This window comes from Falco peregrinus, chromosome 12, assembly GCF_023634155.1.
Source record: "Falco peregrinus isolate bFalPer1 chromosome 12, bFalPer1.pri, whole genome shotgun sequence".
In the NCBI taxonomy this organism is placed as follows: Eukaryota; Metazoa; Chordata; class Aves; order Falconiformes; family Falconidae; genus Falco; species Falco peregrinus.
Window position 1 is genome coordinate 27226198 of NC_073732.1, and position 25369 is coordinate 27251566.

General features: G+C 38.2%; 2 protein-coding genes across 7 annotated transcripts in view; one reads left to right on the forward strand and one right to left on the reverse strand.

The window, feature by feature from the left end:
• SMC4 (structural maintenance of chromosomes 4) overlaps positions 1-5770 on the reverse strand; it is a 41064-nt gene extending 35294 nt beyond the window's left edge. Inside the window, exons 1-4 of one of the 3 annotated variants that reach the window (XM_005228899.4) lie at positions 5623-5770; positions 3329-3524; positions 2011-2189; positions 1210-1401 (exon numbers count right to left, since the gene is read on the reverse strand). In XM_005228899.4, coding sequence (XP_005228956.1) covers positions 1210-1401; positions 2011-2189; positions 3329-3458 — 501 coding nt within the window. In that variant the 5' untranslated portion in view covers positions 3459-3524; positions 5623-5770. Of the gene's footprint in view, positions 1-1209; positions 1402-2010; positions 2190-3328; positions 3525-4106; positions 4296-5622 lie in introns of those variants that run through there. The other 2 variants (XM_055816899.1, XM_027778169.2) reach the window with 2 other exon arrangements.
• Positions 5771-6149: 379 nt separating this feature from the next.
• The window catches only part of IFT80 (intraflagellar transport 80), a 53943-nt gene continuing 34723 nt past the window's right edge, over positions 6150-25369 (forward strand). The window contains exons 1-5 of one of the 4 annotated variants that reach the window (XM_055816903.1): positions 6150-6513; positions 7783-7836; positions 8609-8834; positions 17488-17598; positions 19940-20008. In XM_055816903.1, the coding sequence (XP_055672878.1) occupies positions 7804-7836; positions 8609-8834; positions 17488-17598; positions 19940-20008 (439 nt within the window). In that variant the 5' untranslated portion in view covers positions 6150-6513; positions 7783-7803. Of the gene's footprint in view, positions 6514-6581; positions 6689-7782; positions 7837-8608; positions 8835-17487; positions 17599-19939; positions 20009-25369 lie in introns of those variants that run through there. The other 3 variants (XM_055816900.1, XM_055816902.1, XM_055816901.1) reach the window with 3 other exon arrangements.

The window sequence follows — 25369 nt, forward strand, 5'->3', positions numbered from 1 at the left end:
AGCAACTAAAATAAAGCTGGTACTATATTTTAAAAAGTTCAAATCGATGCATGCTTCTTGTAGAGACATAAACTGGCCTGCCACTTCCCCAGATTAACCCCCAAGAGCATAATCAAATTGTTATCTAGTATATGCAGAAGTTTCTTTGATCATAAACTTAGCTACTATATGTTAATACAAAGTCAAATGAAGGAAAAAGTTTTTTTAATCTGGTTATTATAAATAAAAGGAAAAAGGTATGTGTGTCTGTATATAAAGCCAAGGGGAAAAAAATTGTATTTTTAAAAAGTTCCTTCAAAGGCCATATATACTGCCACTTTATTAACACAACTTTTTTACATTTCAGGGTACATTTCCCACTATTTTGACTGACCCCAAACTCAACAGTTCATACTTCAGCTAGAATGTGTGCACAAAAATTAAATTTAAATGAAGATAAATTCCTTGCAGTATAATTGCAAGAAATCAAGAAAAACCTCACAAAGTTTTTTATCAATACATGAAAAGTAGCAAGCAAAATAAATTTTTTTTAACTTGCCAATACTTTCTATTTCAATGAAACAAAATATCAGGTTTAGAAATATTTAGTAGTATGATGTGAGGTCCAGAATTTTTGATGAAAAATCTGTTTTAAAATTGCAGACATGTTCACAGTATATAAAGTAAAAATAAGAAAGTTACAGATACATTATATATTTTTCTAAATTTAGATAACCTAAAATAGTTTCTAATTGGTTTGAAAAGTTTTGCTAAAATAGTTTTTGTTTCTTAATATACATTGTTATATTATAAATTTAAGAATATATAACATGTCCAAACAGAGACTTGTAATTTTTTAGGGGTCCTATTAATTTCAGAAATAGGTTTTATTTACTTGAGGTAAATGAGATGACAACTCTGAAACGACTTCTTCTTAAAATGATTATTACATAGTTCTAAATAGTTTTAAAACAGATCTGTACCAGTTCTTAGTCTTGCAGAAAATAAAAAAGGAATCCCTACGAATATTTTAAGAACTGCACCATCGATAGAGTAATTTTTAAAGCTAATTAACTTTGAATTGATGTTTTACATTTCAAAGGTAAACTAATCATGCTATGAAGTTCTCCCCATCTCAAACTAAAATAATCAAATATTAAAAGTTTTCAAATCATTAAAGAAAAATGAAAAAGAAAATGTCTCCACTGCTCTGAATAGAAGCATACATACCTTGTCAATGATCTTTTGGAAGTGGACTTCCACAGAACAACTCTGTATGTCTGTATGTTTGTCAGAATTATGGATCAGCACAGAGAGTTTTTTGGATCTGATTTTTTGTGCTCGATACCCAAACACAAAAAGCATTGAATCAATGACATTGGATTTTCCACTGCCATTTGGCCCAATAATACAAGAAAAACGCTGCATAACAGAAGAAAAAAAAAAAAGTTATATTCAAAGGGAAATAAATCCTGGCCAGTGTACATCACCCATTTTGTTTGTGAACAGTTTAAAACACAATTATTCCTACTGTATGAAACTGCAGACTATTTGATAGCTTAGTTTTTACTGCCAAAGGTAAAGCAGTACAATTTATTTAATAAAAGAACCACACCTCAGCTCAGCTTTCTAAATTTTAACTTGCTAACTCAAAGCAATACTGCACTTAGCAATCCTGTTTGCAAGGAAAGTTTCATGATTAGACACGTAAGTCTCCTATGGGCACTCAAAAATACTCTCATTCTTCAAACACACCCCTAAAAGTTCTCCAGTAAATGAAATAAAGAGAGAAGTATGGGGTTTTTAAGGTTTTCTGACAAATTAAATTTGTACAGTATCACAAAGTTGCACTTAACTGTTTTCTCAACTGTCCAATAATGAAAATCTAGGATATCACTATATAAGTAATTCTAAAACTTAAATATTTTTCAGTTATTTTGAGGGAAGCTTTTACAGGAAAATACAGGAAGGAATACTAACACACAAAGTCTTACCTTCATTTAAAAAATGCTTAAGGTAAAAGAAAGATACCTTATGAAAAGGTCCCAAAGTTTGCTCCCCTGCATAGGACTTGAAGTTCTGGTTTACAATATGAGTTATCATGAGACGAGGAGCACCAGGTTCATTGGTCATTGCTGGAGGTGGGGGAGGAGGGATGCTACCCAAAATATCTTCTAAACTTCGATTAGCAAGCACCTCATTTGAGACTTCTAAAAAACATCCAAAATAAACAGAAAGAAAGAAAAAAAAAGACTATAAGCTCTCAATGACTAGACACCTTTTGAAATGTTTAACTGGAAAAGCAAACAACATTTCTACATGAACCAAACCTATACTTTTGCCTGTAATTATTAAAAGGAGCTAAGTGGAATTTAAGTTCTTCTTTCCGTGAACTGAATCTTTAAAAAGAGATACTCAAGATGTCCCATCGATACACTGGTGGGTTGGTTCTTTCATTATGTAATTCTTATTCTAACACACTTTAATAGGCACTCTGCAATTACAATAGCTACAACCATCACAATAAGTCTGCAAATCTGAAACAGGCAAAGTCTTTCTAATTAATAAGTGCAAAGCCACATTTCAAGCGTGCTCTCAAGTCACTCTGCAAGATTTGGGGACCGCTGCACAATGCTCTGAAAGCTGTAATGACAGCACAACCACTCTGCAAAGACAGGAAGTTTGTTACGAAAACAAACTGGCCCCCTGGATATCAGCTAGTTGTAAGCAAAGCAGCTTTTCAGCAGTCACTGGCAACTTCTTCAAATAGACAGTAGTTTTTGCCACCAATTTCAACGTATTAATCTGTGTGTGAAATACCTTGCTGTAATAATTGCATATCTGGCTACCTAAAAAGACCCACACTGTTGTTTTTCCAGACATTTTCAGCAAAATCTCAACACAAGAAACTCAAGAATACACTGCTTCATGAAAAAGAAAGTCAAATCATTTTAAGAGTTAAGTAAATAAACTTGACATTTATTCCATTCCAAGAAATCCCATACCATTGGCTGCATATAAATTTGAAAAATCCTGCTGTTGTACCACAATCTTAAGTACAACGTTACAGATCAGGAATATGAAATAGGCTTTATTAGGATAAAGTCTACAAATTGCTTCTGCACTTGTACTAAATCACTGGTCCAAACACTTTAACTCTTTGCAAGCCCTCTTTACTATTTTAAAAGCAGTTTAAACTTGCCAGGAGTCAAGGCTTTCAATATTCCTTTCCAAAAGAGAAAGGAGCAAACCCTATCTGGAACAGCTGGTAAATTCAACTGAATGTTGTTGCTAAACAGGCACTACTATCGAGTTTACACACCATCAGAACCACAACATTCAGACCCACCTTGTGGAGGTACTTCGTCAAGCTGTCTGTCACCATTGTTTTCCACTTCCATGTCACTGGTAGGCTCCTCTAAGGGCTCTCTACCTTTCTGATGGGCTGCTGTAGAGGCTTTGGTGCTCTTGCTTGTCATGATCTCTGTTGGCTGTTCTCCTTCTATTCGAAGCAATCAAACTACTGAAGGGATCTATCTCCTTTGCTAACATAAACAAGAAAACCCCATGATCCAAGCATCGAACTGCAATCCCCTAAGGAATATACCTACATGTTTGCCCAGATGTTTGACGAATTTAGAAAATACAGACTAGAGGTATTTTGAAGACAATAATCCAAATTTGAAATAAAATCTCAAGATTAGCCTAACAATATTCTTTAAGATACATCGCCCCCAAACCAACCGATCAACCCTAGTCTGTAGAAACAGCATGAATCTACCTACTGAAAACTCATACAGCCATGTTCAATGCAGTTACTATGCTCAGAGATGGGAACCATGATACTGGGGGCAAAAGAGTTAAAGACACATTTGCAATAACAAACTGAGTAGCCATTTGTCTATACTCTTCTAGAAGCACTCTTTACATACACATTTCAGACCTGACACAGGCTTTACTTTCAACAGTCCATGCTGACTATATTTTTTTATATAGGTAAACAAAAAGACCTGCATAATTACAGCAAAGACTTGACTCTTAAACTGTTTAAATCAACACACTCATTTTACTATAACAACCAGTACCGGCAGCATTCAACATTTAACAGAGAAGGCAAAACAAAATACCTTAATCTAGTTGTGATGTTCAAGTTAACTGATGAAGAATGAAACATTACACTTAAGCAGAGCTCCCAGAAAGTATAAATAGAAAGCAACCGATGGGAAGAAAAGACGACTGCAGGAGTGAAACTCTCTCCAAAGAGTTTAAATTGCAGCAAGTGGCAAAGTTAGTTCGCAGAAAAACAGACATGAGAAAGTTTACTTCTCACAAGATAAAAAACTGACGTGGTTAGAAAGTCATCTTACAATTGGTGCCAATCATTTGACGTTTTCAGACCTACCCCCAACCCACACTCTCATGAGAGTCCTTCATTTGGGACAATGGGGGAGGGGAGGGAAATGAGAGAAAGAACTCATTTTAAGGCAATTTGAGTCTATGCCCCTGTTAAGTGTTCCGCAATGGCTGTCTCAGACAATTACAGCCTCTCAAAGTACCAGATTTATTTATTTTTTTTCCAAAACTGCTCCACTCCAACAGAATTGTGCAATATAGACCTATTTACCTTACCAACCCTTCCCCCCCCCCCACTCCGACAGAATGAACAAGCATAACTACTTGACCTTTGCTTTTAAATCGCGATAAATCTGCTGCCACATACTTTCTAACAAATTTAACAAATTCGTGGCCAGCCCCTCCCCGAGTCAGCTCAAAGGTGTTCGTTAAAAGCATCTCTCGACGATCTCCTGCCAAGTGGCGTTTTTGTTACGGGGACGGCGAAAAGAGTCAGAGACGGATAGAAAAGCTTCCTTATTAACAGCGCATTAAATCTGATAGCGTCAACCCTTATCAGGGCAAATTTTTGGGGGTGTTTTTAATCCATCTGTTAATCAAAGGAGTCCAACTGCGCCCCTGTCACGGTCTTTCCAAGTCGTAACGGCCTTTTTTTGCCTTTTTCTCTCATACTTCAAACATAGAAGAGGCAGGCAGAGCTAGTTATAGATGGGTCCCTGCTTTGTAAGCAGATTAAAATCGGGCCTCTGTGCCATCGAAACGGATTCCTGTACTTCCCCGTCCTAGGTGGGTCTCCGATGCGCGGTCCCCAGAGATCCGTAAGGGCACAGCGGGAAGCCTCGGGCTTTCTCCCTGGGGCTGCAGAAGACCCTCTCTCATCCCCCCTCCTCACCCCCATCTGCAGACACCAGCCAGGACGGACACATGGAGCGCCGTGCCCCGCCAGCGCGGAGACCGAGCGGCCGCCGGGCAGTCCAGGCCTCTCGGCAAGAGCCCTCAGCGGGGGATCCGCCGCCCGACCGCCTGGGCCTGGGGAGAGGGGCTGCCGCCGCCTTCCCCTCCCTCAGGGTCATGCGGAAAGAGAAAAAACGAGGCGCGGGGCAGAGCCCGCCACCCCTCTGCCCTCTCCCTCAGCACCCCATGTCCAGAGAACCGCCCCGAGGACGTCGCCGCCGCCCCGCTCACAGCGGCTGAAGCCCCCCGACTCCACCTGCCCTCAGGCAAACTACCAGCACCGAAACCCCAAACCCTGCCCGCCCAGCTACCCCGCGCTGCCCGCCGAGCTGGTACCTTCCCGGGCTGGCGGCACCCGGCCCCAGCGAGGCGGCGCGCTGCGGCAGCGCGGGCGGCTCCGGTTCCTGCCGCGGCTCAGCAGCTTCCACACTCGAAAATGGCGCCCAAACGGCGAACTCGAACCGAAATTCGTTAGAAAAGCGCGGGGCATGCTGGGAAGGGAGGGGGCCGGCCTCCCGCGGGTTTGAAAGGAGGAAAAAAAGCCCCGCTCCCGCGCCATCTTGTTTTCCGTTACTGCGCGGACAGGCTGGAAAAAAAGTAAAATAAATCATAATTCCCCCCCCCCCAGTCGCGAAGATGCGCTTTTTTTTTTTTTTTTTTGGGGGGGGGTGGGGGAGGGAGAGAGAGGAGAGGCAGGCGGTTGACGGTGACAGCAACCCCATGGCCGTGCCCGCTCGCTCCGCGTGGAAAGGATTTATTTTAATTTTAGAAGTAGGTCAGTGGGCGGCGCTTGGTTGCTCAGCAACGGGCGGCGGGGTGGTGAGGCCGGAGCGGCGGTGTAAGCGGGCGCCGTTATTAAAAAAAAAATTAAAAAAATTAAAAAGTAAAAATCAAATAAAAATTGTGGGGACACGACGGTTTAAAATTGGTATTAATTAACGGGCGGCGCGGTGACGCCAGCGGGCCGTGTCACCTGGTCGGGGAGGACCCGTGAGGTGGCGGTGGGACGAGGAGGAGGAGGAGGAGGAAGAGGAAGAAGAAGTATCGCGGGAAGTAGCCATAGAGACGGAGCCGCTTGGCCGCGGGGGGAGCGGGCAGCCGCCGCCTTGGTCCCGCCGCTCCCGTGGCGCCGTGGGGACGGGGAGGAAGGCGGGATTAGCCTGGGAGCCGGCCGCTGAGGCAGCGGTCCCCGCCGCTCTGCTCTCTCCTGTCCCGCTGCCGACGCAGGTAAAGGCGGGCTGGGGAGGCGGCGGCCATCCCCCTCCCCTCGCCGTCAGGGGTGGCTGCGGGGCGGCAGGGCTGACTCACTGCCGCGGTGGGCGAGAGGGTCGGGAGCCGTGACCCCCCAGTTCGGACGTGGGAGGAGGGAAGGGAGAGCTCCGGGAGACAGCCGGGAGTCGAGGTAAGGGCGGGGGAGTCCCGACCCCCGGCTCCGGACGGCCCTGAGGGGAACGGGCGCTGGCGCTCGCCGGGAGAAAGCGCGGCGGAGGGGGGATAATTTCCCGTTTGGAAAACTTTGAGGTGAAAAAGTGGGCGCTGGCATGGCCGGAGAGCGGGCTGTGCTGTCGGTGCGGTGCCTGAGGCTGTCCGAGGGCTCTGGGGAGGCAGGCGAGGCGGGGGGAGCTGCGGTTCCCTCACAGCGGCGAGCGACAGCGGCCCCGCGGGCAGCCGCGCTGTGAGGGGCGAGCTCCCGCCCCGCCACCGCCATCTACGCCCTTTCTTTCCATCCTGCCGTCTGTCTTTTCCTTCGCTGCCCCCCGGCTCTTGCTCAGTCTCGCTCTGATCCTTATCTCCCCCTTCGGCAGCTCCGGAGGGGAAACGGCTGAGGGGAGGAGGGAGCGAGCGGGGACCGAGGTGAGGAGGCGTGGGGCTGGCAGGAGCCGAGCCACGCACCGTGTCAGAGTTATTGCCCCATCTTTTTTAAAACTCCTAGTAAATGCTTTCAGCTAACCTGCCGATGGACTCTTTGGGGAGTTGAACGTTGTGTGTGTAGTAGGATGAGTAACGGTGGAGGTCCCTGTTGGTGACAGCAGGTGAGCTGTGCGACCTGAGGGTGAGCGTTCTGCCTTCTAGGTGCATGTAAAGACTGTTTAAGCCGTTTTCAAAAACGACAATAAAGTTCTGGCCTTGTCTTTGAAAGCAAAATAGGTTTTCCCTTGCTACCTACCTTCATGGCTATAAGTCAGTGCAATAGAACTTCAGTGTTTCAACCTATGTTCCAGCAATATGTGCCTCGCATCACTTCTTTAAATTGTCCACTGTATTTATTATACTAAAGCAATCAGATAAATACACGGTTGGGTACTGTACAAACAGAATTCCCTTTAAACTCGGGTCTGTTTTGTGTTTATTTTTCCACAGTACTATTGTAATATTACTCATGTCAAAACTTTTTATCTTGGTGTTAGCATCTCCCTTTTTAATTTTGGCTACTTACACAGGTGTTTGTCTTGTTTTATTACAGTTATAACTATGTATCTTTTTTTGTTTGTTTAGTGCTCCATCTGAACAACTGAAATGAGACTGAAGACTTCACTTTTAAAGGAACCAAAACATATCCTTTGTCATGGAACAAACCGTAGGACAGCATGTTAATTCTGATTAGACTCTTTTCCAGAAAGGTTTTCTTTATCATAGATGTCATGGTAAAATGTTTGTAAATTGCAGATGGCTTTTTTTTTCCTTTTTCTTTTCTTCACTTTCCTGCTCTGTGCATCCTTTAAGGGCAACACTTTGAGAGGTGTTGAACACTCTTAGAGTAATACCTTCCCTCCAATCAATGCTTTGATAGCAAATTTTGAGGTTTTACTTTCCCTTCTTACTTGCAGTGGTAATTTAAAAGCTTTCCCAGACAGTAAATAAGTGTAGCGATATATCTACCTGCTTGTAATAAGAGATGGACGTAAAGAAAATTGTATTTTCCCTATTAATAAATTAGATATGTCAACAATTTGTATATGCTGTGGTGTTAATAAACCGACATATTTGAATGATAGTTGGGTGTTTTGCACTTGCATTGTGCGCTAAAACCTTTCTAGAGGTGTAACCCAGCATTTCAGCTATGTTGCAGTAAGTATGCATCATAACAAGAGTTATATTTTTGCATGATAGTTGGCTTTATTTTTTTGCTGAATTTCTACCAGCTCTTCTTGATGCAAAACAGTGAAAAAAGAATGAAGAATCATATTTTTTATATAAAGCATTCCATGTAATCTTATCAAAATAATCTTCCTGTACTGTTCCTTCAGTTTTGTGTAGCCTAGATGAGATATTTTGTAAGCTTATTTAGTAATTAACATTTTTAGACTTCCTTAATTTAACTAAACATAAAGAATTAGTTAGCTGTGTGGGGTGGACTACAGCTGATGAGCTATATTCCTGCAGTGATGATCACCAAATTATGAAGTGGAACCTTTTAACTAGTGAGACTACTCGAGTAGTGAAACTTCCAGATGATATTTATCCCATAGATCTTCACTGGTTTCCCAGAACTATTGGTGTGAAGAAGCAGTCCCATGCAGAGAGCTTTGTTCTAACAAGTTCTGATGGTAAGTCAATTTAAATTTTTTATAATTTATACCACTTTGTGCTTATGTCACTCAAACACATGAGAAATTATTTGCAGTTAAATAGTCTCCAGTAAAGCAACTTCAAATCTTATATACCAGTTGCACTGGTGTAAAACTAATAATTGCTTCAAATTTAATACATTGTGTTACTGTAATTTCCTCCAATACAACATTATCAAACATATCTCTGACAGCAGATAGGTAATTTTTTATGTAGGTCAGTTTCTACCATCTTTTTCTCAATTTCATAAACCAGTAGTTTTCAATATGTATCTACTGCATGCCTACGTAGATACCAGATCACTTGCAGTTATGAAAACTGATGACCAAATTACTGAAATTGCCTAAATAATGTAGTCCATTTCTTGGACGTGTTACAAGAGCAAGACTTGTGTCTGCCATCTGTGGAGTCTTGAATATCCCTCTAAAGCATCTAGTTCTGGTTGTTGTCAGAGATGTAAGACTAGTATAGATGTGTAGTATACTGGCAGATGTATATATGCATATGTATATCCTGTATGCTACTATTTGTCCCATATACTAGTGTACTAATACTAGACTATGTCATCCAGTATAGTAGCTGCTGTATCCAGGGTGTGAATTCTGTTTTGTGAAAGGGAGGTAAGAGCAAGGTTTGACAATTGCTTGGGGTGTTTTTTCCTCCTCCCCAAAGAGACTAGGAATTGATTTTGCCCGACTTGCACACAGCCAGATTTTTCTTCCTGCATGAGGGCAGATACCCTCCTCCCCAGTTCAGTGAAGAAATCTTAGGTAACTGGTTTCATTATTATATTACATTTATGATGAAGCAGTCCATACTGTTCGGGTCAGCGTTTGTCTCCTTGGTACTGTAATGGGGATTATGTTCCATACCATCAGAAATTTTCAGTGCAAGTTTTCCCCTTTGTTTTTTCCCCCTCATCCCTTTTCTTGAAGAAAGAACAGTTGGAGTCTCTTCTTGATCTAATTCTTTGTTTGAACAAAATATGAAAAATAGTGGTAAAAATAAATTTTCTTAACAACCCCCGCCCCCCCTTTATTTTTGTTACAAAGAACCTACCGTGTGGGTACACCGTAGTTCAGATGAGAGTTTCTTCCTGAGCCTACCAGTTCTAAAAAGGGGTTGATCCTTTATGAAATCTGCTGGTTTACACTGACCTTGTTATAAAAATCGTGTTAGGATAAACGCTTTGCTAAGAAATAAGTTCTTGATATAGGCTGGGACTGCCTCACTGACAATGCGCTGCTAAGAACTTGTCGATGGGGTTGGTGTATTAGTTTATGAAAGTATCAGAAATCATTCATGTTGCATCCAAGATCTTGGCATCCAGGTGACTTGCAAGAGTTGTATGACTTGCTTGCAGAAGCCAGGCAGTCTTTTCACTGATACTAATTTTCTCCAGCTTTGTGTTTTACTGGGTTGATAATGCTGTTGAAGGTTTCAGAGTAAGTCAAATTAGCCTGCTGGAACTAGAAATTATGTGCCACAAAGAAGCAGATGGTATCGACATACTAAACTTAGTTTATGTTCTTTTGTCAGCAGTCAAAGATCTTGGTATTAAAGCTGTATTTCTACAGAAATGGTAGTGATTGGAGTTTCTCAGCAGTGAACTCAAAGCAATATGCTGCTCTAAATCTCTGCCAGCATCTTTAGGCAGAACAGTTCACAGTAAATTGTTGTAGAGAGTTTTCATCAGGATTATGATGGACATCTGCCCATGACCCTGTTGATAGCTTTCACAGGGACCTATTGATAGTTTGAATGGGACTGGTGGAGAATTTCCAGCCAACTTCTGCCCATGTTTTGGCCAGAACCTTGACTTTGTGGGTCTAGTATGTTTTCTCTGGTGAGGGGAACTTACTGTAGGCTTTTGGCTACCTTCACAGGGAGCTTGACTGGGAACGGAAGGTTTGTTACTGGGCATTAGCAGTGTGGAGCTGATGCATCCAGCATGGCTTTCTGTACGGGTGGAGAGAGGTATTACGTATTTGAAGAAGATAGAGGAAATTCATGCTTTGCATTAAATTTTAGAGATTTCTATGACTTTTGGTGATAGTTGCACTTAAAAATTAGGAGGGCTCAGGGTTCAAGTCACAGAGTAGAGGCCAAGATTTCTCCAAGTTATTTAGTACTTCCGAAGGAGTAAATGCACTGAACTTACAGACAAAAACAGGACATCTTTTGATGACTGAAGGCAGGCTCCTTATTGTTTCCTGGGTATATGTGGGGAGGGAAGGTGAGAAGTGCAACCAACGGAGTTGTAATTTTTGTGATACTTGGTGCTGAACTTTATCATGAGTCTTAGGCAGCTGGGTCTGATGAAGTATTGCTTGTAGAGCTCTTAAGGTGGAAATGCAAGCTTTTGTGAAAGCTGAAAGGAAGATTTGTTTGTATCAATTAATAGTTGCATGCATTTTAGTATTACGCTTTTGAGGGGGTGGAGTTTACCTGAACAAGGATGTTCTTCAGAAAGTCAATGATCAATGTTAACTGAGCTGATTTCTATGGGATTTCTATTCTTTTCCTTTCAATGATAAACATGGAATGGAGGGATTTTGGTAGGTGAACTGATGCTCTTAATTCCTTGCTTTTTTCTCCTTTCTTTTCCTTTCTGTTTTCACAGTTGTATTTCTAGTGACCTGTTTCTGTAAAGTTCTAAATTGTATGTGTCAGTAGCGAGCAAAAGAGCAACTGTAATGAGTGAGATCTTCTGTTAATTTATTCAGGCAGTTTTCCAATGTTATTAGAATAGTATGCTAATATTTCATGTTCTGCTTGAATAATGCTTTGACAGCTGATTGAAGAAATATGTAAAGGCTACTACTACCTTCGTGAAAAAGATTTCTTCTAAAACTCAGCTATGCAGATTTTCTCTCTAGTTTTTTCTGTTTTTTTATATCAGTAAGATAAAAAGGAAAAGTAAATTATATTCACAGATGTGTTTGGAGAGGTTGAAAGTGGATCTTTTTTCAGAAGTGTTAAAAAATTAGCATGTCGCAGGAGCTGTACATTCAGAAGTACTTCAGTCTATATGTGAACCCAGTGCAAGTTTGAGTTAGATACCAGTTCTGAAGTGTAATATCTAGTAGGTATGAATGAATGCTTGCCCTTCTCCTGTAAGTAGATTAAGTGACACTGCAACAGAGAGCTACAGTTTAGGAATAAAGATTGATTAATAGAATGATGTATAGGTAGGCCTCAGAATCTTTTCCAAGATGCATTAGGACCTTTGCAATGAACTAGGAGAAACTAAATTACTTTTAAGTGGCTTATGTCAATGGCAGAGGTACTTGCAGCTTAGCAGATGATTTTTCTTGCTGCTCAAGATTTTAGTTGTGTGTGACTGACAAATTCTAAACAAGTCCCTTGATGTTGATCTGCATTTTCCTTGATAAGACTTTTGTGTTCATTTGCTTATGACTTTTTCCAAACTTTTTTTTTGTCTGACCTAAAGGTATCATTGTAGGATTCTAGCTAATGTTGAAGTACTTCATAAAGATTTCAGATGTAAGTTCTAGTGAGAGAAAGGTCTGGAAAAATGCTGTCTCCTCCATAACAGTAAGAAAAATAAAATTAAAGATTATAGAATGAGAAAAAAATATCTGTGAAACCTGTAAATGAACATGTAGTTATATCTTTGTTATAATTTGTATGCACTTGAGAGTCTATCAGTTCTATCATTGTCCAGCTTTGGGAGATCAGCTTGATTAACTTTCACTTTCTTTTAATGCAGCTGTTTCTTGCTTGCATGCAGCATAAGCTGTTTTGGCTACCTTTGCCAACTTTTTTATTTATTTTTTTTATTTTATTTGACACACGTGTAGGCCCTTCAAATTGCCCAGTTCTCAGAACATCCCTAAGTGTTATCAACTTAATCGTGTTGTGGCTGAGATAGCTATTGTCTGATCAGAGACTGCAATTCACTAGTTTCCCCCTTTCCCAAGATGGACACAGCCTTCAGTTCTTCAAGGCACTCCAGTGATCGGTCATTAGATAATTTTGTATTGTTCAGTGAGTCGAATTTGTATTCAGCCCTTGCATTCCTTCTGGATGTCTGGGGCCTTTATTGCAATTCCTGTCATTAATTTGAATGCTACTGTTTTGCTAGCATAGCGCAGTGCAAAGGAGAACTGAGCTTTGCTGGATAAATTGCTATTAAAACGAAATGCTTTATGGTTGTTATAGAGCAACAGATACTCTGTGGTAAGAAGATGCTGTATTGTGGGAGGAAGATAGGATGTAATTTCTGTTTAAGTGGACAGAGTAAATCTCAACTTGTTTATATGTTTATAAGAGTGCTAAATGTAAACAAAACTGGATGAAGAAACTCTTTTTCCCTTAAAGTTCTGTTCCCTAAGAAAATGGGGCTTCCATGACTGGTGTTGTCAAGGGATTGACTGGCAGATAATCGGTAACTTTGGAGCTCCTTGGTGGGTTTTATGGAATGAGGCAGCTCTGTGGTGGAAAACTGCCTACCGAGGGAGGGGGCAGCTGCAGCATCGGCTCCAGATGTTTCAGGCAGGGAGGAGGTGTTATGCTTGCCCTCCCTGAAGGGAAGCATTCAGCTGGGGTCCCTGCTTAGGCAGTAGGGAGTCTAGCAACAAAAGCTGATTTGGTTTGCTGTTACTTATGAAGTGAGTTATTTTTGCAATAATTAGTTCATAGATATTCAGGTTTTGTCTTGCATGAGTTAGTACTTCATCTTCTTTCTTATAGGGTTTTTTTTACCTAGTTAACTGTTCTTAGGACTAAGTGATAAGCTCTTAACTTTGATTGGTAAATTCATCCTAAACATTCAGTTTCTGGAAAACTGTTCTTAAGATGTACTTCAAAATACAGAACAGTGCTAACCTAATTTGTGAAAGAATAAATTGAGATAAAAACTTAGGTTAGAAAACTTCCAAGCTTTTATTTACTAGTGTAACTTACCACTTTCAATAAAGGGAACTTATCTTGTAAAGATATGGTTTTTTTGCATATGCAACTGAATTATTGCAATGCAAAAGTGTATGAACAAGTTTTGTTGCTTATTTTCTAAAAATTGTTGCTATTTTCTAAAAACCTTACTTTTAAAATTCTGTTTAACTATTACTTATATAGCATGCCTTACGTGTCAAGCCTGCAGTTTTCCTGCAACAGCTAATTCATCTCTGTGATAAGGATTCCTGGAAATCTGCTGAATCCAATGGAAAAGGAGTATAATGTCTTTACAGGGTTGCATTAATTCCTGGTTGATCTCCAGATGTTTGTGAAATTAGAGCAAAAGTAAATTTAATCCTCTTGGGTTTTCTTCTGAGTTGCATCTTTTGTGGGATATTGGTCTGTTACTTCCTACTTACATTGATGTTGTTGCTGCTCTTTTACAACAATAAAAAATACGTTCAGCTTTAAACTGCTTATTAAGCACAAATTGCAAGTGAATGGAATTATTTTTTCAACTTTTTATGCTATTGATAATTTTACATTAGGTCAGCATTTAAGTCTATGAAAAGTAATGAACAAAACATACATGTGTTATATTCTGTATTTGAATAGGCTGTTAATCCCCCACTTGAAATTCCTCCAGAACTGGAGTCACTTTAAGATTGAGGACAGCTTCTGGCTTCTGTACTTAATAAAAGTAAAGGAACGGTATTTTATAAATCTGAGATGTAAAGTAAGATTTAAGTTGAATCACTTCTATCTACTCCAGGCATACAGCTAAAATTTTCCCTTTCTTGATTGTATAAGGCAGTAAGTTCTAATTTGAAAGCCTCCACTGCCTCAATGTTAAGTTGAAGAGCAGAAGGCAGAGAAATCCATGGAAACATTGCTTTTGGAGCAACCTCTGTGTGTGAATGCAGTGAAAGCAGCAGTATCTAATGAGTCACATCATTTGACTGTCATCAGTTGTAAATTTATATGTTGGAAGAGTAAAGAAGTTGCAGAAGTAAAGATGATATCCGTGAAAACTTGATTTGGCCCTGTTCTGCATAAGTATTATGATACAGTTTTTAAATGCATGATCACATTTTTTCCAGATGAATTCTGTCTTGGTGCCTAAGGTGGACCTGCTTTTACATGAAACTGTGTTCTTTCCTGCTAGGCTACAATTTGCTATGTTTCACTGTTTGAAAGATGCCTTGTGAAAGAAGTAAGAGCTTGTGGAGTGGGAAAGGATGCAGAAGATTGGTAAACGAGTTGAGCGTTTCCTTATATAGCAGGATTTTATCCTGTACTCAGTGACATGGCCCATTGTTTTCCTGATAATGTGACCTAACCAAAGTATTCAGTTCCTTGCCAGCTGTCTCTTCTTTCATTTCATTTTTTCTCTTATGTATTGAGGGCTTTGCTTACAGAAGTGTTGAGGTCTTCACAGATTCTACCTAGGTCAGTGGAAGCTATTGTTTCAATATATAAAGTGCCATAGAATTTCTTTGTAATTCTGGATGTTTCAGATGGGATACTGAAAAGTTATGAACGCCTTTGAGTTAGATTTCTGTGTATATTAGCTCCTGATTTGTAAGGCTTTTTGCTTTTTCTTTCCCCGCCCCCCCCCCCCCCCCCCCTTTGCCAAAGGGGGTGAAATTAGTGAAATATGTACTTAATGAGGAGTGCAGCCACTTAAATGATGAATACTGTAGGTGATGGCATGAAAATATTCATAGTCCTATGATCAGATTAGGTGTAAGTATTCTGCAATGAAAAAGGTCTTGGCTACAGATTGAACAAGTACACTATGCATTGAAAAAGACAGGTGATCAGCAAAATAAAACATGGTTTTTGATGGATTATTTTAAAGCCAGAAAAGGCCGTTTTGACAATTTAATTGGAAAAAATAGTACTTAGCCATTGAATTCCTGTGAATCCAGTTATTGCTTATGCACAAAACCCCAAGAATCTCAGACCTGAGAGATGTTCTATAGAATGAAACATTAATTAGATAAAATATATTTCATAATTATAAAATGACATAATGCATTGAATGTAGAATACCAGTACTGAACATTTTAGGAAGCTAAAACTTAACTGAATGAGGAAGAGGTGGTCATTCTGATAATACTAGTTCTGTGCATTCAGAAAAAAAATGGAATTAACTAGCTGTTCAAGAGTACTCTAGTAGATACAAATATGTGATAAAGAAAAGCAAAAATGTATAGATTTGTATGATATTTAAAATAGTCTGTTCAAATAAACTGATTTATTCAAACCATTCTTTTTCTTCAGTGTCAAAAATCTTTTCCTTGGAAATCTTGCATTGGCAGAGATTTGGCTGGATAATTGTGTCTTTTTGTTTATGTACTTAAAAGTAAAATGTAGACAAAGTGTGATGGTATTAATCTGAATAATATTATGGAGAACCCTGATATGTTTCATGGTTATTTACTGACAGATCTACCAGAATGCTTTTTCTTTATTTTCAGTCCAGCTTTGGGTTTTGTTGTTGGGGTTTTTTGTGTGGTTTTTTGGTTGTTTTTTTTTTTTTTTTTTTAAGATTGAAGTGCAACACAAAACATGGGAGAGCAGAACACAGTAAAAGTTGTTTCAAGCTTCTGGCAGTGCAGGCCACCTAAATTTTGCCATTTGAATGTACATTTAGTGTGGTGGTGTTGGGCATTTTTACCTTGTGTTCTGTCTATAGTTAACTCTCCTATCACCTGCATGCACACAGTGGTCTTGATAATGTGGTCCTTTATGGAAATAGTCAGGTATTTAGTTTCTGGTTTTGGCTCGCCAGGTAAAGCCTGTTTTATAATTCATATTCCCAAGTAGGATGTTATTAATGGAAAAACTATTCCCTCTTAAGTAATGGAGTGTTTGCACACGCTAAGTGTGAGGGATCTGTGTACTGTTTATCTCGAAGAGTACTGGTCACTCTGAAAATTGTAGTGGTTCACTGTCTGGCAGATTTGATAAAATAGTTTTTAAAGAATTTTGGTTTTAAAGTAGTTAATTTAAATCACTACTATTCTAAGCCATGCATTTGTTCTGCCACATGTTTCCAAGTCCTCTGTTGTCTGCTCTTTGGTCCAGTTTAAATTTGATCTTCCTGGATTTAAGCAACATCCCTCATTTGGAAAGAAAGACTTCCTCATGCTTCTGTTGAAATCATTAATAGCTTTGTTTTTGGCTTCTGTGAATTTCCATAACAGCTCCATAATGCAAGCAGTAATACTTCCTCAGAGCAGTGCACTCACCGATGGTCAGATTGTTCTAGCTTTTCCATTATCCTTTTGCTGTTGAGTGATTTTTCAGATCTTAAAAAGCCCAAAACCCAAAACCACAAGGACTTGCCTGGGGTGCAGTGTATATACCTCTGTTAGCTTTCAGACAATGAAATAACATCAGGCAGTTGTGTCCCCAGAGAGACATGCAAACTTTAGAGAGACATAAGAAAAAGCAATAGGCAAACCAAAGATTATGGCTATCACCCCAAACAAACAACATTGTAGCGAGTTTACAAGTAATCCTTCTTCAAGATCTCATTTGGTTGGGCTAATCATAGCTGTGAACAACTTAATTATATATTTTGTTCTTTTTTTGTTGCTGGTTTCTTGTTTTGTGTGTATTTGTAACAGAAAACACCATTACAGTCCTAAATATCGGGTCACAAAATTAGATACACTGTTTCCATCTCAAACTTTCTTTTAGGGAAGTTCCACTTAATTTCAAAGTTAGGAAGAGTAGAGAAGAGTGTAGAAGCACACTGTGGAGCTGTACTTGCAGGAAGGTGGAATTATGAAGGAACAGCACTGGTTACAGGTAAGCATTCTTAAAGTAATGAAGTGTTTTGAAAACTAATATAACAGAAAAGCTCTTTTAAAATAAAGCCTTTTAGGTTTTTAATATACAAAGTTGACATGACATGAAGAAATGTAAGTATACAAAAATACATTATTAAACAAGATTTATGAAAAGTAAGTGCTTTCAATAAAATGTGTAGAATGTAAGTACTTTATGGGATAAATAACAATAGAATGTTATGGAAAAATAATATAATCCTTGACATGTTTAGAAGATGTAATCCTAAATTTCATAGTTTATATTATATTTACATTAAATTTGAATGAACAAGAGTATTAAGTGTTCACACACTGGCTTAATTTGACATTCTTGTGAGAAGGGGGAAACAAAAATCAACAATATAAATGAAGCTAGCTATAATAAATTACTTTTCTTTATGTCTTCGCTATCACTGGAGTTATTATCACCTTGTTTAATAGAAGTAAATTTTGCACTATTTGATTAATGCTGTTTTAGAAGAATGTTGTCACTTTTAAATAATAGAAGATCTAGGAAAAACATGTAATTTTTTAATTGATCCTGTATATTAGATGTTATCCTATTTACTTGAAAGTAAATGTTTTTAATACCAGAGTGCTTAGATGTTTTTGTGGATGTTCTGTACTTCATAAAGGAGAATATTTGTTTTGTTGGGTTTTTTTAATCTGTTACCAAAAAAGGTTGCTAAGTCGGTACACCTATATTCCTGCACATGACATTTGGGGTTTTTTAGCCAGCAAAGCTTACTAAGTCCTCGTGAACATCTTGAATGTTCCTATGCTTCTCTTTCTTGATTATTAGAAGTAGAGTAGGTCCAGCTGCAGTCTAACTCTTTTCTGTTGAGGCTGGGAGAGTGATTTCCAAGTGTCTGCATCTCTACATGTTTTTGTCCTAAATCTTTTGGTAATTAGTTGCTTTTGGCATTTTTGTCAAAAACATCTATCTTGATGTTAAGGGGAAGCTAATTAAATTTCCTCTTATAGACTTCTCCTTTATGGGATTTCTGTTGGTGTCAGAATTTTCTGCAGCCTCCTGTTGATCTAGCACAGCTGATTTCTTTGGACGAATTCCAACTCAGTCCAGAAGTACTGAAGATAATTTTGGATCTGCTTGTTTCCAGACTCAGTCTGACTCTAAAATTCTGCCTCAAGGAACTCTGTCTGGCATGTTCCTCTGAAATCCCAGAGGGATAGAAATATTGTTCTTTTTAAAGACAGATTTGCCTCAGGAACTTCTTGAAAGAAAAATCAAAATTGCCTTTTCAGTCTTTCTGGCATGTGGTTTTTTTTTGGTTTGTTTTTTTTTGTTTGTTTGATTGGTTGGTTTAGTTTTGGTTTTTTTTGAAAGACTGCGTGACACTTAGGGAGAGTATGGGAATTCATCACCATATCCAAACAGTGTACTCTGAGAAGATAACTACTGTTATACCACAACTATACTTTGAGGAAGACTGAATCGTTGATGATACTGTATCAGTTAAAATGTTTTTTATGGCTCTATCAGTATCAAATGGACACAAATAAGATTGTAAAAAAGAAAAGTCATACTTTTTTAACACTTAAAAGCTACATTGGCCAGATGTAAAAACCTGAAATCTGGTAAGTAAATTACCTTTGAATGGAAGAATGGCATTAAGTTTCTAATGCAACTTTTTCCTCATTAATTGAATCTGGGAGGCCTAAATGAGGGCCCAGAGCTGCATGTTTTAAATATGATAGCACACTAGGAAATCTGTGTTCTTAATGCATACATAGCTATGCTGTATAGCGTATAAGAACTTAATCTTTAATAAGCAAACTGAGTTTCTTGGTAACACACAGTTATGTTATAAAATTTAAGCCTTCCAAACAGAGACTTCAGTTATCTTCAGTTTCACCATTTATCAACTGTGAAGCCTCTGGTTTAATACATAAAATCTGCTCCTACTCTCTTCAGATTCCTCAGAGACTCATTTAATCAGCCTCTGGGCCATTGAACTGTAAATAGATCAAAAGTGCTAGCAATGCTGAATAGAAAATACAGAACTTAGGATATTTAAATAGTGATGGACTTTCTCTTCCCAGGAGCAGCTTCAGATAAGAAGACTATAAGGATTTTCAGGAGAAGAAGAGAGTTGTTGATAATAGCAGAAAAACAGTCTTGAATATCTGTCCCTTAATATACTATCTATTCGCATGTTAGGAAAACTAAATAAACGATATTTACCTGTAAGAAGACCTGGACTTATTTTAACTCTAGTGTTTCCTAGGTAAATACAAGCACCATGTTTGTTAGACTTATTATTGCATTTGAGTTGATGATTTCTGTGGTAATTTTACAGTTGGTGAAGATGGCCAAGTGAAAATCTGGTCTAAAAGTGGAATGCTGAGATCCACTTTAGCTCAGCAAGGTAAGTTAATCTTCTTAAAGTTCCATTAGAACTTTTTATTTAGGATATTATTAAATATATTTAAATAACACCCTAAATCTGGCAGTAGTGGTTTATTTAAGGGTCTTAAGGCCTTGATAAACTTAACTAAAATTAAACAGAAGTCATAGTTGAATACAAAGGAAACTGGATTTTTAATGAGATGACTATCTTTAAAAAGAGATCTCTTCAAATGAGAAGTGTTATTGCAACAATTTTAGACAATAGTTTCAGTTCCACCCTAAGGATTCTGGAGAGGCTAAAGAATTAAAAATTAAAAAAATTATTTTTTTATCAAGCCACAGACTCTTATGGTGAAACTGAAAAAAAAAATAATCTCTAAAAGCATTGCAAGAATGCTTGAAAGATGCAAAGCGTGTGTAGGTTAGTTCCTCTGAACTTTAAAAAAACTCTTAACAGCCCTTGGTTTGTCTATCTATTTAACCCAGTAACTAATTTAGTATATGCAAACAGTTCTACTGAAGTGAAATGGTCCCTGTGCTTAAATTCTTTGTTGAACCGGGGCCATGGAGACCTAACCTTGATCTTGGCTTTGTAACTACAGTTTTATGCATACTAGAGCATTCCAGTTATTTAAGTCAATTTAAAATCACATTATTGTAAAATGCAACAGTATCAACTGCAAATACATATTTATATAAATGTTTCATATTTTTAAAATGCTATTTTTATAATCATAATTTCTGACATTTTTGTAGTATTTCAGTGAAGATACTGAGCCAGATTTTGTTTTTCAGACTTCATACATTGAGATCATGTGACCTTTTGACATTTTTTAAGAAACCACATGCACCTGGGTTTGGGTTAAATGTCAGACCCTTATCTCTTTCTGAAACAAATTATCTAAATTCTTTCAACCTGTTGAAGGCATTTTAACCACAGGAGTGAATGTAAAATATATTTCAGTTCTGTTAAGGAAGTTCATATTCAGATGTAATGTTTTTTCATGCTTACAATATAAAAAGATAAGGTAACTGAACTAATTTTTTGGAAAAAATGAAACCAAACAAAAAAAAAAACCCTCAACAGGTTGAAGCACATGTTCTTCACTATTTCTCAGTTGATGTGTTTCAAGATTTTTTTTATGCTTGATTGTGCTTATTTGAGGTTTGATGTAGCTTATAAAGTAAGACACGTAGTTTGAAATACGCAAGCTGAATTTTCATTGGTTTCTTAAGAGTTTCTGGGACAGTATAAAAGTACAGTTGAGTCTCCATGCAATAATTGTCGTCTTGTATTTGTGTTTTAAGATAAAATCCCTTGAAGCTCACAAACCCTTTAATCTTTAAATTTATAGGATCAGATTCCCGCAGACCCCTCTGTAAGCTACTTACATACCTGGGATCAGCATAGGATTCTGCAGAGATTGTTATGTTGTTTAAAAGAAGTATATCATGTTTGAGCTAATTTCTCACTTCCTTTATCATCTTTTTGAGAAATAAAAGGATTACCATTGCTAACATTCTTTCTACTCATTCCACTCTTTGTATTAGAAATAAATTTTCCAGCTCTTATCTTTGTATGATGGTCCACATGCCTATTCTATCTTTGGATTTTTATTCACTACAAAAACATGAACATACATTTTTCCCTTTTTTAGCATTTTCAGTACTTATATGGAGCCCTTGGCCACATGTCCTTCCATTGTGCTGATGCACAGAATAAAGTGTGACCCCATAGCCACTACTGCATTCAGCCTTCAGGTGTAATGTATTGCTTTTATGGCTGCATTGTTCTTTGAGCCTGATCTCACTTCTTCATCCTTAATTACCTTAATATACTTCCTTTTGTTCCTGTTTTTCCTTAAACTGAAAACTTTTTTTAAAAAATGCTGTATTTGCAATTCTTTGGGCTTCCAGCTGACATGGTACACTGGTATGTTTTGATGAGATAGGTTTTTTTCATGGATCTCTTTGGTATACGTTGGTAACCCACATGATTATGCTTGAAGCAGGATTTCTCTGTGTGTTCTGTGATGTATGCATTGCAGCATGACGCTGTGCTCAAAGTGTCTGTGTTCCTTCGGAGAGAGCCACAGAATTAGGAAATAAGGATGTACAGAGTATTGAAGGTCCACATTTGAAAGAAAAGATGGCTCTACCACCACAAATTTTTATGATGCTTTGTAGACTCTGACACTAAGATTGTTTGACATGAAGTCTGTAGCAGCAGAGTCCTTCTCAGGCCAAACATCCAGTTAGTAGGACCAGTGTTGAGTTCACAGTTGCATAGTCTCTCCTGAAACATCTGTCTAAAATTGCTGCTGCTGAGGTTTGTAAACCACTGGCTTTCTAATCCTCGAAGTACTCCACAGAGTCAAAGGTATTGTGAAGCTGAAAATTAAGTAGAGGGCGGTTGTGCCTTCCGCATCACAATCAAGATTATTCTGCAGTGCCGTTTCTTTAGCCTTTCCCACTAGTGAAGCTGACAGCTTTACTTATTCCAAGTCTGAGAATCTTCAGGGCAAGCAAGAAAACAAACTTCAGGGATCTACCCCGAGTATCATTATCCACCTCTTGTTTCTGTGCCACACATTCAACTGGTTTACCTCAGATGAATTTCTAGTTCTTCAGGTGATTTCTCTCACCTTTCTTTCAAATTCAGTTTCTCATCTAGTACTCTTAAGACCACATCTTTCTTGAGTGAGTACTCATCTTTCTTGAGCATTGCTGACTTTCTGATGGGCTTCCAGTGAGTAATATAATGAATAAGCACCAAGGAGTAATAGGAATAATTGGCATGTAGGTTGCCCTTTTGGTTAATGGAAGCAAAATTGCTACAGTTACAATGTAAACAGTTTAATTAGAATATGTTTATTGTGAGGTGGAACTTGCTTTTGAAGGGACAACTGTATTCCAAATGCAGCTCCTGTTTTTTTGTGCTGCCACAGAACAAAATAAAATTATTGAATTAATATTTCTACTCCTGTGAAAGTAAAAATTCTCACAAACTTACTGTTGTAATTACTAAAATACCTTCTGTGGCTGGAAGTGTCAGAGTGACTGCTCTGTCACTCCTGCACTCCACCTGAGCTCTTTCTCTGTTATATGCATTGTCCATGGGAATGATTCATTGGGGATGAACATCTGCGAATAGAACACTGGGATGTGAAGAAGTCCACCCTGTATGCTTAATGCTGATGTTCCCTCTCCAGGTCCCCTCTTTAGATCCCACCCTTTCTGCTTTTCTCACTACTTTTCTCAGAGTATTTTTTCCTGAAACTGTTTATCACCAGTGCAATTCACTGCAGTTTGTACATTCTGCTGAATTTTTCTTTCCACAGCAATGCAATGTGTTGGCAGTCTTTTCCCAACCAAGTTCTTGTTAAGTGCAGAAGGAAATGAGTTAACTTAGCTCCTGCTGTTAAGCCCTGGAAATTGTGGTTAAGTAGTCAGCCATCATAAAAAAGTTAAACATTTGGTTTAAATAAAAAAGTCTTCTGATTGTTAAATCAGCATTAGAGCAGGACAAAAATTAGTTTATTCAGAATTTCTGTACAGTTGGTGACAGAATTTATGTCGTTTTCAACATAAATTGCTGCCAGTAGGAAAACAGCTAATGCCAGACTTACTTAATATATGTTGTATGTTTCTGTGAATTGTCTCCTATAATAGTTGACAACTTAAAAAAAGAAAATAACATAATTCTGTATTTCTAAGTAACATAAAGTAAATGCCTTCCTAAAAGAAAATACATGAAGTACAAAAATACTTAGCAGCGATGACACCCTGTCTCAGTTTAGGGTTTGAATATGTGGAAGCTCTAATCAAGTTTAGTGCGCCGAATTGATTTGCTATAACAAAACCAGCTTCTTGTTCAGAGAGAAAATTCAAGAGTTTAAGTGGTAAGATATTAGGTGATTTTACAACAGTTGATATAGCAGTTCAATCAGTTAAGTATCTAAATTTCATCAAAATATTCCCATAAAGATATTCCTGAGTCATTTTTTAAAATGAAACTTAATATGCCAAATGTGTCTTTGAAAATTTTACACTGTAAAAGCATTTCTTAAGCCTTTTGGGGTTTTTTATTACCATAAATAAAAAAATATATTTAAAAATGGTTTATTTGGTCAATTTCAGTTTATTTGATCAATTTGACACTTAGCTATCAGCTGATAGGAGTCCCAAAAAAATGCATATCTCAGAATTTAGGATAATTTCTTTCCGTTTTCCTCTTCTAAAATTACAAAACTGTCAAATACAAACATATAGATTGTAACAGTTGCTTTTTCTGAGGTTTCTTGCTTCTCAAACAGAACTTTTGGGGTACAAGTCTAGTAGTGTTAATGTAGATGTGCCATTTGAGGTTCATTGGGCTGCTCTGCCTAACCTCCAAATCGATTCCAGAAGGACATAAATCTCCTTGAGATACCCGTGCGGACCTTACAGATATGACATGGGACCTGAGAGTATCCTTGGCCCATCACATCGCTTAGATGCTTGTGTTTAGATAATGGAATCATGTCTTCAAAGGCCTCTCTTCTGCCAGTGAGAATATTAAGGCTGTTAGAGAAAAACAGAAGCTTGAAATAAGCCATCTCTTTCCCATGTCAGAAGATACGGAAGCAAGTTTTACAAAAAGCAAAGAGAATGGGGTGACAGGGACTTACTGCAGTCTGCCTCCTTGCAGTTTTATATGCACTGTAATGCTGAGGCCATGCTGAAACTTGCGGTCCATTGCTACAGGGCTTTAGCTGTGACAGAAATAAATGTTTGGACATGCTCTTTACTTAACTTTCTTAGTTTTATTTGCAAGGAATCAAGTAGTGTAGTACTTTGATTCTTCTTCTTCTTCAGGGGAGACTAATCCTGTCAAGTACTATGGAAAATATTTGCATAGTTGGCAAGTCTCATTTTTTTTTCCTGGATGCTTTTTCCATGTAATTTTTTACTTTCTTCTATTTTCAAAAAAGGTCATTTGAAAACTTCAACATAACATGATCTTAAAATGGAACAGTCAGCTTTATTCTAGATACATCATTCTGGACTTTTCAGTCTGCAAAAACATGTTTTCAGTTAATTGGAAAAAATCTGAAGCCTGTGGACCACTCTTTCTGGGTTTATTTGTTATCATTTGTTTTGTAAGTTGCTTGTGTATGGGATGTTTGGGTTTTTTATGTGTGCAGCAAAACAAAAATATGTGTTTTGTCAGATGCTTAATTATGGAGCCTAAACATCTTGCAAAGAATAATTTAGATGCAATATAAAGCTTTTTCTGCCCACCTTTGCATTCAGTCTCACCATTATAGGTGCAAAGAATGATTTTCTGATGTCTGTTGAAAAGTGTTAGGATGACTGTTGTCATGTTGATTTTCTGTAT